The sequence below is a fragment of the Pimephales promelas genome, chromosome 21 (assembly GCF_988280905.1).
Source record: "Pimephales promelas chromosome 21, fPimPro1.hap1.1, whole genome shotgun sequence".
NCBI lineage: Eukaryota > Metazoa > Chordata > Actinopteri > Cypriniformes > Leuciscidae > Pimephales > Pimephales promelas.
In genome coordinates this window covers 7,344,446-7,358,467 of record NC_142789.1, presented here as the reverse complement: position 1 = coordinate 7,358,467, position 14,022 = coordinate 7,344,446, and the positions used below count along the sequence as shown (strand labels likewise).

Genomic DNA, 14,022 nt, shown 5'->3' with positions numbered 1-14,022 from the left:
AATTATTATTTGAATCATCACTCAATGAGTCATTTAACCATGTATTACTGTCTTTGGAAGGCTTTTGTCTTTCAAACACGTGGCGTTATAATAAAATCTGCAAATTCACATATTTCATATTTACATGCAATGCAGGGATTCCCCAACATGCCATGCAAATAAGCAAAATGAAAATCTTTTTTATTAGGTGTTTTATTTTGATTGTTTATTTTTTTATTATTATTTTTATTAGATATTTTATGATTTAATAAGCTTTTCATTTAACTCACAGAAATCCCTGGGAATCATCCCCACTCTGGTTAACCAAAAATTTCACAATATCTTATTATTATTACTAGAATAGATATTGTTATGTTTCTTAAAAGAAAAAAAATGATGAGCATGTATGTAACAGAATAATTTCTGTTTCGTTATTTACAAGTATTTGAGTTAACAATCTCAACAAATCTCAAAACTAAATAGTTGGACACATTTAATTCAGTTTACTTTAAGGAATTAAGTTGATGTCAAATGTATAGTACAAAACCAATTTATTGAGTTTGAAGTCTTACATATTTTATCATACTAATATTAAGATTGCAAAATCCCAATGCCATAAATACAACATAAATTGTTGCAGAGAAAACCGCAAATACAATCATTTCTTTTGAATTGTCTACATTTGTAATTGGCTACATTTAAATGCCAAAGACATTTAAACCACCGCTAGAAATGTATATTTGCAGTGAGCAAAACATAACTGACGTAAATAAGTGTTCAGGACATTTACAGTTTAGAAATATAAATAAATATACCAAATTATTAAAGTCCAAGCACTCCTGACAATGGGTGCCTGAAAATCATGCAGATGAAGATGAATTACAATTCACTCATTGAGGCCTTTACATTGAATCTATGATACTGCTGTCATGTTAAGTCTTCAACATGATGCCGCATTTCTTGCATGTTGTGTCAAGTGATTTGTCTCCTCAGACCACTCTGGCTACCTGTATTTTAAAAAATACATATTTATAATAAGAAAATAAATATTTTCTTCATGTAATATATATATATATATATATAGAGAGAGAGAGAGAGAGAGAGAGAGAGAGAGAGAGAGAGAGAGAGAGAGAGAGAGAGAGAGAGAGAGAGAGAGAGAGAGAGAGAGAGAGAGAGAGAGAGTATAAACATTAAACCTCATTTATACATGCACACACACAGACACAAACTAAAAACTTACCATCTAATCAACAGTGGGTTCAGGCTACATTCAGAGACATGAAAGGAGAGACAGTATAGAAAGATTGATTAATGTGCAGAAAACCAGAGAATGGAAAAATGTGTATCTTTTTGGTTTATTAACAATATCATAACATACAGGAACAGAACTGGGCAGTCTTTTGGCATCAGGTTCAGCTGGGCCAACAGTCCGGTTTCTCGCGAGAGTGTAAAGGACTGCAACAGAAAGATTGATGGATAGAACAAGTGAAAACTTAAACAGATGAGAAAAATATGATAACAAAAATGACATTTACATTAATCTATGCAAACAATGAGTTCAATCAGGGCTGTAATTAAAACTAATTAATTCACTTTTAAATTGGAACAGAATCTAACTTTTTATAATAAAGTAATGCTTGTTCAAATTATTCGACAATTACACGTTTATAGTATATTACATAATGTACTAAACGGGTCTGATCTGTCTAAATCGGTTTGTTTCTAGTCTCTATATTTGGAATGTAACCTGCAGATTGGTATTTGTCTTGCTGTAATCTGTAGATAACTGAACAGAATCAATCCATGTGTTATTTTATGAAATACAAAGCTGGCCAATAACAGCTGAACAGCAGTTATATTTTGATTAAGTTTCAATATTATATTTATTATTATTATTATTTGTTTCAAAGTTTACATTAGGTGTGATCTGGAAATGTAGAGGTTTCACAATGACTCCTTGGCTGATATATGTGCTTTTTGAGATTAATCAATTACCAAAATAACCACCTCCATTTGGTGGATTAACAGGAGTGTGTGTGCGTCTGTGAATTTAGAAAAAAATATTGCCAAAAATAAGATTTCTTTTTTTAATTGGAGAAATTTTGCATTTGCTGTCATTAAACTGAATTATGTATCATATAGAGCAGCATCAGTATTGGCCTTTGTAAGATAATGGTAGACTACCAATTTACAACCAGCATGTAGTATTTTACATCTTGTCAATTTTTCTGAAGGTTTATTTGAATATTAGGTGGACAGCCAAATGGTACTGTTGGCCTGTTTTGACTTGAACCCATAGCCTTTCAACATATACTCTGTTTGTTTGATAGCATGGACACAGAAGCTCTACACATGCACACTAGAGAATGGAAAAAATTTCATCCTTGTCCATGTCTGTGCTCTTTCTCTCCAGTAGTCATGGTCAATAAAAATGCCTTTACTCATTTAAACTAGAGTTGCGGGTATGTCTTTACTCCCCTCACACAAGTGCTCATCAACATGAACTTCTATTGTTGTTGCCATCTCCAGTAGTTTGCCGTTGTTCTGAATTTTTCGACTGCAGAACAACTGCGAATGTACTTGGTTTAGTCTTGGTCTCAGACTAAGAAGAATTTGTAGGCTAAAAATGTGGACGCACCCTAGCAGCAGCAAATTTTATTTTGCAGCCAGTGCCGTCTAGCAACTCTCCGTTGGCTTGCGAGCTGGAAAAAACAAACTCTAGTCAGGCCAATCACATCGTGTAAAGAGTTGGTGGGCGGGCTTGACATAATGACGGCAGAGTTGTGACGGATTTTTTTCCGAATTCCCTGCTACTTGAAAACAAAGATGGCTGCTGCTGCTAATGGCGAACAGCGGTCTTTCAAATCGGCTTTGGCCGCGACTCTGGAAGTTGGAGCTTTTCTTTGAGAAAAAAAAAAACAAAGAACGGCGCTGAAGTCCGTCGCTCGGACTACGTCACCTTCTTCATTGCTCTGGTTGGTTGCAGCGCTATCCTATTGCATACAGAGGGAGTTTTAAAGACAACCGTTCATTCCGCCTCTCGGATTGAACCCTGACAATGGTGTGTTCCCAGACCCAACATCTTGATGTGGGTCTGGCTTGTCAGGCTAAAACTTCTGGATTTCATCTCAAGACCTGTAAAGACCCCAACTGTGGGGATATCACTAAATTGAAAGTTAACATCATTTATTTTGTAACATCTTTAATGTGATTTGATGTAAAACAAATCGGTTACCTAACGTAACCTCGGTTCTCTCTAGATGAGGGAACGAGTATTGCATTCCCGGCCGTGCTTGCGCTACTAGCGTTCTCGCTTCATTCAATGAAAACCGGAAAACAGCGGGAAACTCAACTATTTATAGACTCACTTTGATGCAATGAGAGCGTGTCAGCTTCTCATTGGCCACGAGTTCAACTGAGTTCCCTCATTGGCTGTAGCAGTTCTCCCTGAGCGAACCAATGAGCTGCTAGCTAGCCCGCTCATGGTCTGCTGCAGTTGAACTGCGTCAGAGCCCGTCTAACGGAGAGCCTTGGCACTTCCTATTAGCCCCGTTGTGTATCATCTTGGTTGCAGTTCCATTAGAATTCCACTGGAGGTGATACCACACGGGCGAGAGCAGAATGAATGGGAGTCTATGGGGCTAAACGGCTAAAAGTGTCTCTTTCACCTCCTTGTCGTTAAATTAACATAGATTTTATTGTTGATTCCGCAAGTTCAATATAGATTATAGGCCAAAAGTCGAATGAACGAGTACTTATGTCCTTTTGATTTCTTACAGGTTAGACCGTTGTTGGCCGGAACACGCTAGCATTCTGCTATTGTGTGACGTCATCACATTTTTGAACGGATTTTTAGAACAGATAAGTGAACTTAAAAATGCAAATTTCAGTGAGTGTATTATCTTAGCCCTCCCTTTTGAATGCAACTTTACTTGACAAAAAATTACATCCTGAGAAAAGTGGATTTATGGGGGTGAAACCCCATTGACTCCCATTCATTCTGCACTCCACCGCGAGCGCCCCAGCATGGACAGAGACGTGTTACTGCAGCCAGTCCAGAACCCGGAAGTAACCAGCCAGTGCCAATTCTCTTCAATTAGACATTCTCTGACTGCGTTGAAAATGGATACAAAATTAAAGGATAATTTTTTGGCTTCAACTTCTCAGAAAAGTTGAATCTTTCCCGTAGCGTAAGCTAGCTAACGCAATACGAGAGAACCTCTCGTAAGAGAACTTCCTGTTTCAAATGCAATCAATAACTTTTAAATTTCACCAAAATTAATACTAATGCCCACAAAATTCCAGACATGATTGCAAAAAAGTACTTGTATAAAATCGTAATCGAAAGTATGATTATTTACGGTCAAACATATCCTGAACTCTCGATTGATTAAACCAAACCTTGCTTACTCGAGGTATGCGCATTTCAAAAACGCGTCCGGGGGTAAGTTCAGCCAGGTTGACACACAAGACATTCTCAACAGAGCGATGAATCAATGAGTCACCATGGAAACGGACGCTAAGAAAAAGTGTGGAATATTACATATTTCTTCTTCTTTCGTTAAATACTGATTTACATACTTAGTGCATATCGCTGTGAATAAGAACTATAGTTTGTTTGATGATAATTAGTTCGTTTTTTTGTTTAGTTATTTTGCTTCCACAAGATGAGAATTATATAGTGTTTTAAAATAAAATCAACAATACCTTGTTTTAAGAGTGCTTTATATATCAAGATAACTATATAGGCCTATATATAATATTGGCACAATCCATCACGCCCACTGGAGCCTCATCAATAGGTGCATGTGCTGAACACCTGGAACTAACCCTGGAACAGATCCTGCTCCGGAGCAGGTTATGTTCTGCATACTCTAAAAGTTACCTCTGTTTTTGGAACTGAAAGTTGAGGTTATCCGCTTACTTACACCTCAAACATATCAGGGCATGTCGCATAACCTGCTTACACGAATATGGTCTTGGTCTTGTCTTGGTTTCAACCCCTCAAAGTCTTAGTTTAGAGGGTCTTGACAACAACACCACTTATTAGTACAAAAAATGTTAAGGTTCATGCGTGAGCTGAGCGTACAAAGTATGTGGGATTAATAAAATGGTGCGTGCATTCTATGCTGATGATGAATTTTACCTCACAGTGCGGCCATTTCGTAGCATACACTTAAAATGCATTAGATGTTATTCTTTGATGATAAAATTCTGGAAATGAATGGTGTTTTGAAACAGTTCAAAAACCTGACAGTCTTATGTTGTATACCCTCTCTTGTGACGTTTTCAGCTGCTGCCATGGCCTTTCCACTTATATCATTGACCATCCCGTCTACTTTGGCTTCATGCTTCAGGAAAAATGGCCGCACCACACGCCTGTATAGAATCTGAGAACCATTCCAGGAGACCGGAGCCATGCACCATAACAGAAACAGGCACTTTACAGCAGAAAAGACAAAAAAAGAGCAAGTTAGAGTAAGTAATGGGTTATCTAGTGTGAGAAATCATCACTAACATGGCTGTAGATTTGTCCCTATTAAAGTTAAGAAATCAGAAACGAGTTAAGAATCATAGAAATCGTAAAACAACCAGAAAATCAATCTCCGTATGCTTGTCCACAAGGGGTTGAACAAAGAATAAACAAAGAATAATCTCAAATGACACTTCATCTCATTATCTGGAGTCTTTTGCCAATTAGCAGAAAGAAGCCGGTAATAATTTATCCTCTTAAATCGGATATTAGTCTGAGAAAGCATGACCTACCTTACATACATAGTAGAAAGGAAACCAGTAGAGGAAGATGTCAGAGAAGAATTCACCCACACTGAAGATGCCGTAGATTACCCAGTATGTCAGCCATTGTGTGTCATCCTCCTTATCAGGACTTTCTATGGCTTTGATACTACAAAGTATGTAAATAGAAAATAATTGAAAATATATGCAAGTATATTGCATCCAAACACCATACTGCATCCAAACTCAAATACGTTATTTGAAATACATAATAAACTATCAGCTTAGGTAAGTATTGATTTGTGAAATACCTTAAAACATAACTCACGAGAAATATGCAGGATAAACAAAACCAATCAGATTACAAAGTAGAGAAGCACCATATCCAAATAATAAATATGCTCCAGTCACAGCTGTAGCACCTGTTGAGAGAAAAATGTTGAGGGATGAAGGTGAAATACCAGTAGTCTACTGTGTGTTTTAGGAAGGTGTATTTACTTTAAGGAGCAATTTTGGTTACACTTACACAAAAATATCCGCGTACAGTAATGATTTAAGTAGGCCTACGGAGTAATACGAATTAGATATAGGCTAGAGGTGGGGTTAGGATTACGGTGTGTTTTTAGGGTTAGTTGCATGTAATTACTTTAGTAAGACGGACCCTGTAATAGTGTTAGGAAATGTGTCCAGGCTATAGGCCTACGTCAGAGAATATCTGCCCATTTAGAAACCATTAATAATATTAATAATAATAATAATAATAATAATGTTTTTTTAATTAAATTGCAATTCATTTCAATAAATTCTTTCAATGAAAACAAAAGGAAACAACTCAATGTCATCAAGTGCCTATTGCCCTAATACTTTTTCGCACAAATTGTGTGATGATAAGGGGCGAGAAATATCCGACAATATATTTGATATATTATAAAATATTATTCATAGCCCTATAGGCTACTATTTGTTATTGAGGTTTTTTTTTAGCCAACTTAATTGTTTAGTCTTTTATTTCTCTTTAGCAGTGATATTTGTCATTTCACACCCTAACTGACCCGTGTGTCCACCTGTTACATTACAGCTAACACAAAACACGTCATTATTCGCAGAAAACACTTTAGGCGTTAATAAAACATGAAGACTTCAGATAAAACTAGGACTTACCGAGAGCTAAGTACCGTTTCTTGATACCTGTTTTTTCTTCGATTTTATTGAGACAGTCAGTAACTACATTCTTCTCGTTCAAAAAAGCTTCAATGCGTTCTTTTATCTTAGTCAAAATGGCAAACATCGTGGCTTAAAAAGAAAGCGTCACGTTATGCAATTTAATAGAGGTGTATGATTGAGAACATGGATGGTATTTCGTCCTATCTGCAGTTTCGCTGACTGAACAGACTCAATCCGCTTACTGTCAGTCTGTCGGACTAGTGACGTGTCTGTGGGGAGGATGAACACTCCTGACTGACAGCAAGGAGACCAATTACTTGTGATTGTCTACATCATTACACGACGGAGAAAGTAGGTTAAATGTATCACTTAACTTTTAAAATGTAACTGAAATGAATCTAGAGTATGATATTTGTGAAAGAAAAATCAATATGCTATCAAATGCTATGCAGTTTAGTTTGGTTGGGTGAAGGTGTTACAACTGATTATTTGGCTACAAATGATCTATGGATACATCCGAGTACTGAGCAGTTGTAACTTGTAACCGCTTGGGGTCCCTGCTCACTTGGCATTGTGTGTCAGTTATTTCCAACAAAGGAATATGATACTGGATAAGCATAGACAGACAGGTATGTGAATATATTGAGCAGACAAGCACTTACACGTCGTTATGGTGAAACCGAGTGGAGATAACCTGAAGCACTATACAAGTTGCATTTGCCTTTTCAATGACACAGAGGGATAACATGAACACTAAAAGAAAGAAAACATTCAGAGCCGTGAAGTACACTTTGTTTGTGTGTTGCTACATCTTTTGGGTAAGAGCATGACTTGTAAATGTATTTCTGCTGATTTTTAGAGCGAACGTGACAACTTGCATAAGTATTCGTGTTATATTATTTGTTAACTGTTTGCTTACTGTATGTTGTATTTGTCCAAATCCTGATTTTGGCTTTGTTTCATATGGAATTGTGTTTGTATTGCAGATGTTTTAAATAAATTAGTGTTGTTGTGTTAAAGGTGTTCAGTGCTGTCCTGATTGCTGTTGGAATCTATGCAAAAGTTGCCAAAGAGTCAGGTATTTAAACATTATCGCCATATTCATTAATCTCTAGTTAAAAAATAAGCTTGCAAACATTTACAAATTTTACATTAGGCCTATATGATGCTTATATTCCAACAAGTTTATAGATGCATATTTTGCAACTGTTTGATAAATATTATAGTTTCCATGACCACAGTGGCACATTAAATTGAGACTAAATGAAATATCATAGTTTTAAATGTAATTTGTAACATACCGTGCAACCACCTTAAATTAAGGCAAGGTAAAGTAATGTAAAACGTTTTTTAACTCATCTAATGAAGGCAAAAAAGGATGACTAAAGTGTTGAAAAGGTTAGCTTGCTGCAGCCTATTATAGACCATTTCACAAGATGTAAACAACACTGGTCCAGAAGCACTTCCTGCTTCAGTTTGTAACTGTTTTCTTTATTTCACATGTAAAGGAAACATCTTAAAGATGTTTGTTTAACTTTTTGATTCAGTTTTAAATGTTCTGTCGGTTGTATTTTATCCCAGCTTTTATGTAGTGTTAAAAAACTGAAACAGGAAGTGCTTCTGGACCAGTGTTGTTTACATCTTGTGAAATGGTCTATAGATAATTGTAAACAGAAAAAAAAGAAAAAGAAAGAAAAATATGTGTGTTTCCTACCGTGTACTTCTACATTTTGTGTTACTTTATATTTTCTTTACTAATGTTTGACAGATGTAGTGGACACACTGATGGCAGATCCAGCGCTGTTGCTGATCATTGTGGGTTCTCTCTTGTTTACCATCACGTTTTTTGGCTGTTTCGGAGCTCTGCGCAACATCTCCTTGCTGCTCAACATGGTCAGACACACACACATATATATATATATATATATATATATATAGATAGATAGATATTTATGACATGAGGAAGTTGTTACAAAGGCTTTATCTCAGTAGCTGTGGAAAGATTACATTGTACTTTGAACATTTCAAAATCTTGGATGGATGGATGATAATTTCAAGACAGTATTTTACATGGTATTAAAAAATATTCTTCTCAAGTTAGTCAGTAATTAGACTCAGTGCCCATTGTGACAACTTACCCTTTTTTACCTATAGTTTTTTTTTTCCAGATTTTTAATTTTTTACAAATAAATCATATTTGTACAGTTTGTAGGAATTTTGCTGGCCATTTTGCTGCTGCAAGTGACAGCCGCTGTGATGGGCCTTTTGTTCTCTGAAAAGGTAAATAATTTACACTGGTACCAACTAAAACTTTATATTTGGACCATTGGACATTTCTTGGAGAAATAAGATGATGTTTTAAAATGATTACTTTCAAAACTTGTAGGTTCAAGAGAGGACAGAGCAGCTGATGGTGAAGGCGATTGTGCGCTATCGGGATGATCAGGACTTGGAAAATGTTATTGATTTTGTACAGAAAAAGGTAGAAGAATTTGTTTTCATATACCTTTTCAAATTTGAGCTTCATAAGATGTTTTTAAAAGAAGTCTCTCTTGCTCACAGAGGATGCATTTATTTGTTCAAAAAACACAGATGTATAGTAAGATAAAGTATTGTTAAAATTTAAAATAAAATAACTATTTTGTTTAGTAATATATTTCAAATTAATTTTTTTTTAAGCAATGGCAAAGCTGAATTTTCAGCAGCCTTTAGTGTCATATGATCCTAAATGAAAATTTGTAATATGTGGATTTGCTCAAGAAAAAAATTCTTATCAATGTTGAAAACCGATCAAGCGTATTTGTAGATATTTTAAACAAATGATTGTTGTTATGTTAAAAGTGTTCAGTGCTGTCCTAATTGCTGTTGGAATCTATGCAAAAGTTGCCAAAGAGTCAGGTATTCACAGTATTCGCCATAATCATTCATCTCTAGTTATAAAAGAAGCTTGCAAACATAGCTAGCTTCGAGTTCTTTGTTTGTCAAGCTCGCATCAGCTGAGCGATCCACATCTACCAATAGGAATACGATGCCTATCTATCACAGCATCCATATATAAGCTCCTTTAGTATTATCAGCAACTGTCATATTTCTCGTCAGCTGATTACCATCATCCATCCCCAGCTCCTCTTCTCGTTCAGTCAGTATTTGGCCTTCTGAGTGCTCTTGAATCAGACTAAAATCTCAAATTATGTTGTCGAGATTCAATGACCTCCGTAGAGGTAGAGTCCCCCCTGCCACACCCCAATATGTCCCTTCTGACAGAGAGGTGATACTTTGGCTGGTGGCCAGTGTGACCTGAGGGTTATAGTGTAGAGTGAAGCCCAGATGATACTGTATTTCCTCGGGCCACACCGCCCTCTTGCACAACGCAGCCCGCTAGTGTGGAATCATGGATCATACGTTCCTCCGTGAGAAATTGAACAGGTGTTCCTAATAATCCTACAGGAATTACTACAGAATTGATGCAAAAGAGTTGGAAACATCTTGAAATTTTTTTGTTTTTCCCCCACAAATTTTTCCCACAATGCAAAATGTAGAATATCCAAGGTACACTTTTCTAGTAATTGTGCAGTTATTTCCCATATTGTATTTTCAGAAAATGCTGGAATATTTTCCTTCTCCACAAATTTGTCACTACCTGAACACAATATTAAATCAACAAGTGCATGCCCATCAACAAACCGATTACTTGTACTTATTCAAAGAGTATTTTTCTAATATATTGCAGAGTGAACACATGGAAACTGTATCATAACAGTGGATGTATGCAATGTATACATTAGCCGAGTGCACGACTGATGTAACAAAAACGTTGGTAAAACAAATCTTTCTCCATAATATTTCCTCAAAGTAGTGAGAACGACAGATAATCTGCAGTACTAGACACAGTTTTAGGTAATAGTGGCCCACAGCTGCTTAGCAGAAGTATTTTAGTAAGACAGTGATAACATAAGTTAGCCGTTAGCAGGAGATCTACAGAATATCAAACACATATCCAAGTATTTTAAACACCATCTTTCAAGAGAAAGCGGTTTGCGAATCCTCGATTTAACTCAGAGATTTGAGAAGCAGTCGTCAGTAAAATAAAGGGAAAATCGCAAAAGTTTAGGATTATACTATACATTCTTTGATTAAATAGAATGTTCAAAATAACAGCATACTGTATATTTGACAGAAATCTTTTGTAGCGTTTTGTTTTTACACTTTTGATCAAATTCATGCATCCTTACTCAAATTGAAGTATTAATTTCTTTAAAAATAATAATTACTGACAAACTTTTGAACAGTAGTTTATGTAGTTAAGCTTGATAGGCTGGTGCATGAAAATGCAAATGTCAAAGATCACACTGTTGGTCTTTTTTTGTCCTGTAGTTCAAGTGCTGTGGGGTGGATTCTTTTTTAGACTGGTCTAAAAACATGTACTTCAACTCATCAGACCAAAATCCCAGTCTGGAGGCCTACGGAGTGCCCTTCTCCTGCTGCATACGGCTAAAGAATGAGGTCAGGTTGTGTCAAATCCTGAAACACTTATTGTAGAGGCCTTCATTGTTCTATCCATATTTAGTAAATGCATTTTTTTTTTTTTTACTTTTTAAGAAATTTTAAACACTTGCTTGATAATGTCTCTTTGACCTAGACTGTTAGAATGTCGAGGATTAAAAATTTAATGAACAGCCGTGATGTCAATTGAAAATTTACATTCTGAATTTTGGTCTTATTTTGCATATTTGCATAAGGTTTGTTGAGGTTAAGGTTAGTGTACATAGGTTTATGCATTGTACCATTACCTAACAATGAACTATACATTTATTACAGAATTGACTCATCTTTGTTCATGAAAATACGGTCATGTCACCTCTATTTATATAGCGGTTTGTTTTTACAATACAGATTGTATCAAGGCAACTTCACAGTGATAACATGAAAATATGATGTCAGCTCAGGTACATTAAATAATATTAACAGATACACTTTTGATTTTAATAATATGAGTAAAGATATAAAATTAACATTAACTAAGATTAATAAATGCTGTAGATGTTCATTGTTAGTTCATGTTAACAGATGGAACCTTATTTTAAAGAGTTACCAAATTATTAGTAGCGGTCTATTAAAACTTTTTGTATTTTATATACAGTTATGTGGAGCAGTGGGAAAGAGATTTCGTGCAGGGGTTAAAACCCACTGTATTGTGTCAGCGATATAGTAAATTTGAAATTATTTTTAATAAAATTCGACGAGCATGAAAAGCTGTCCACTTTCTAATCTACACTATAAAGAGTGTCTGTTCTTTTATGTGTAGACTGTGTTCAACTCTATGTGTGGCTATGAGACCCAAAAGATGAAGAAAAGTGTGGCCAGTCGGCTCATCTACACCACTGGTTGTCTTGATGAGATCGTCTGGTGGGGAAAACAGAACCTTCTGCTGGTCGGAGTGATGACCCTCATCCTACTGTTCCTTGAGGTGAGGCGCACACAAAAAGTCCTTTCAACTTTATTTTAAATGCATGCATTTAGTAACTTCTCCATGCATGAAATCAAGTCTTGCTGTGAGCCACCTCAAAAATGTACTAAAATATATATTTATTTTATATTTATATTTATTTATTTATTTTATTTTATATATGTATTTATATTTATTTTTATATATTTATTTTATTGTCTAAAAGCAGTTACAATCAACTGTTGTTCTTTTTCATCTAATTAGCTGTCAGTATCACTTTAGTATGTTATGCTTGTGTATGGTCAATGCTAAAGGTAGAGAAAGACAGACATATATAAATACATATATACTGTACACATGCGGCTAGAGAGAGTCTTTCAAATGTAGCTAAATTCGTACATTTTCAAAACAAGAGCCATAGATAAATATAAATTTGCCACACTGAAAGAGTGGAGGGTGAAGTTCTAATTGACTTCCACATGCAGGTAAGTAGATCCTAACGCTCCGTTGATTTATAGTTTATATTAGTCATTATCTTTACATGGCACTGTGTAATTTGATTTGTTCCATTTATTTATTTATTTTTTATAGCACATCATATTAATTTCAAAATATATTAGGGCGAGATTGTCTGTATGTGGAAGAATAAATTTCAGCAAAACACAGATGGTAAATCTACTGTTATTTATTTGTCTGTAACAATAGCAAATTTGATCAAATATTAAGTATTATAGAATATATATTTTATTATTATTAACATACATCTACATTCACTTGCTATATTTAATTCCCTCACACAAAGAAATTACACAGAAACAAATTCTTACTTTAAAAAATATAGATTGTATAGATGATACATTCCTCTAGATGTTATGGAATAAAAACTAAAAATAGTACATTGGGACCCAAAAATCTATTCCCTCAGATTTGCTCATGCTTCTTAGAACATTCATAAAATCAGGATGACGTGGATCATCAGGTTTTGCCCCAAAATGTAAAGTACATACAGCTTGAGATCCTGCTGTAAGTACAGCAAAAGAGGGCATGCCAAAAGAAATTCCAAAATTCATGCAAACGTTTCTGCCCAGTTGCTATTTTGTTGTGGAAAAAAAGTCTTTTGAATCCCACTGTATGTATGAATTACATTTTGAATGAATCTCTTAAAAAATAACAATAATAATCTCTAATACAGGACATAATTATTCATGAGCAGCCACATCACATTAAAACATACATTGAGCCACTACAATACAACCATATAAATATTATCTCTGACCTTTATCATAACATGTGTGGGTATAATACGCTAAATTCATGTGGAGAAAGACAAAACGAACAAGCTCTTTGCATTGAGGATCATAAATGAGTTGTCTGTTCTTCAGATATGTATGATGTCACTGGCTTCAGTACAGCTCTGTCAAATCAGAACCGTTCAACAGAAGAGGAGGAATTCTAACAGGATCCAAAACCTTTGTTGCAACAGAAAGTCTTGACTGGTTTTATACGCCCACTTTGACGGAATTCAAATACCAAGTTATAACATGTTACAAATTAGATGCAAAGGCTGTGATAATTCTCTTTATTATACTGTGAGTACTAAGCCAAAAGCTGTGATTAATGAACCTTTATTGTAAAGTGTTACTGATAATATAAACAAAGAAAAATGTGTTCGATTGTTTTATGCTAGTACTGATTTA

At 35.2% G+C, this 14,022-nt stretch overlaps 2 protein-coding genes across 4 annotated transcripts; one reads left to right on the top strand and one right to left on the bottom strand.

The window, feature by feature from the left end:
* Nucleotides 1-591: 591 nt before the first annotated feature.
* Nucleotides 592-7,153, bottom strand: reep6 (receptor accessory protein 6). Its single transcript, XM_039653620.2, has 7 exons — nucleotides 6,877-7,153; nucleotides 6,044-6,137; nucleotides 5,746-5,884; nucleotides 5,252-5,420; nucleotides 1,358-1,434; nucleotides 1,220-1,243; nucleotides 592-986 (listed from the first exon to the last, which is right to left on the bottom strand). Exons 1-6 carry the CDS (start codon nucleotides 7,001-7,003, stop codon nucleotides 1,223-1,225), a joined length of 627 nt encoding a protein of 208 aa, XP_039509554.1. The 5' UTR covers nucleotides 7,004-7,153; the 3' UTR covers nucleotides 592-986; nucleotides 1,220-1,222.
* On the top strand, nucleotides 5,336-13,918 carry LOC120464242 (tetraspanin-33). 3 transcript variants are annotated; one of them, XM_089125253.1, is made up of 8 exons: nucleotides 5,336-5,457; nucleotides 7,900-7,957; nucleotides 8,648-8,772; nucleotides 9,085-9,159; nucleotides 9,266-9,361; nucleotides 11,254-11,382; nucleotides 12,185-12,346; nucleotides 13,708-13,918. In XM_089125253.1, the coding sequence occupies exons 1-8, from the start codon at nucleotides 5,398-5,400 to the stop codon at nucleotides 13,816-13,818; spliced, it is 816 nt and encodes a 271-aa protein (XP_088981379.1). In that variant the 5' UTR covers nucleotides 5,336-5,397; the 3' UTR covers nucleotides 13,819-13,918. The 3 variants fall into 3 exon arrangements, with proteins under 3 accessions (XP_088981379.1, XP_039509553.2, XP_039509552.1); XM_039653619.2 differs by lacking the exon at nucleotides 5,336-5,457 and adding an exon at nucleotides 7,129-7,230; XM_039653618.2 differs by lacking the exon at nucleotides 5,336-5,457 and adding an exon at nucleotides 7,489-7,697.
* The last annotated feature ends 104 nt before the right edge of the window (nucleotides 13,919-14,022 follow it).

Excerpts from the sequence above, each read along its gene's own strand:
- reep6 (XM_039653620.2), bottom strand. The coding sequence starts at position 7,003 with ATGTTTGCCATTTTGACTAAGATAAAAGAACGCATTGAAGCTTTTTTG. Across the intron at positions 6,138-6,876 it reads GAAACGGTACTTAGCTCTCG|GTGCTACAGCTGTGACTGGA; the intron begins GTAAGTCCTAGT and ends TTCTCTCAACAG. Across the intron at positions 5,421-5,745 it reads CTTTCTACTATGTATGTAAG|TGCCTGTTTCTGTTATGGTG; the intron begins GTAGGTCATGCT and ends TCTGCTGTAAAG.
- LOC120464242 (XM_039653618.2), top strand. The coding sequence starts at position 7,608 with ATGACACAGAGGGATAACATGAACACTAAAAGAAAGAAAACATTCAGA. Across the intron at positions 9,362-11,253 it reads TTGATTTTGTACAGAAAAAG|TTCAAGTGCTGTGGGGTGGA; the intron begins GTAGAAGAATTT and ends TTTGTCCTGTAG. Across the intron at positions 12,347-13,707 it reads TCATCCTACTGTTCCTTGAG|ATATGTATGATGTCACTGGC; the intron begins GTGAGGCGCACA and ends TCTGTTCTTCAG.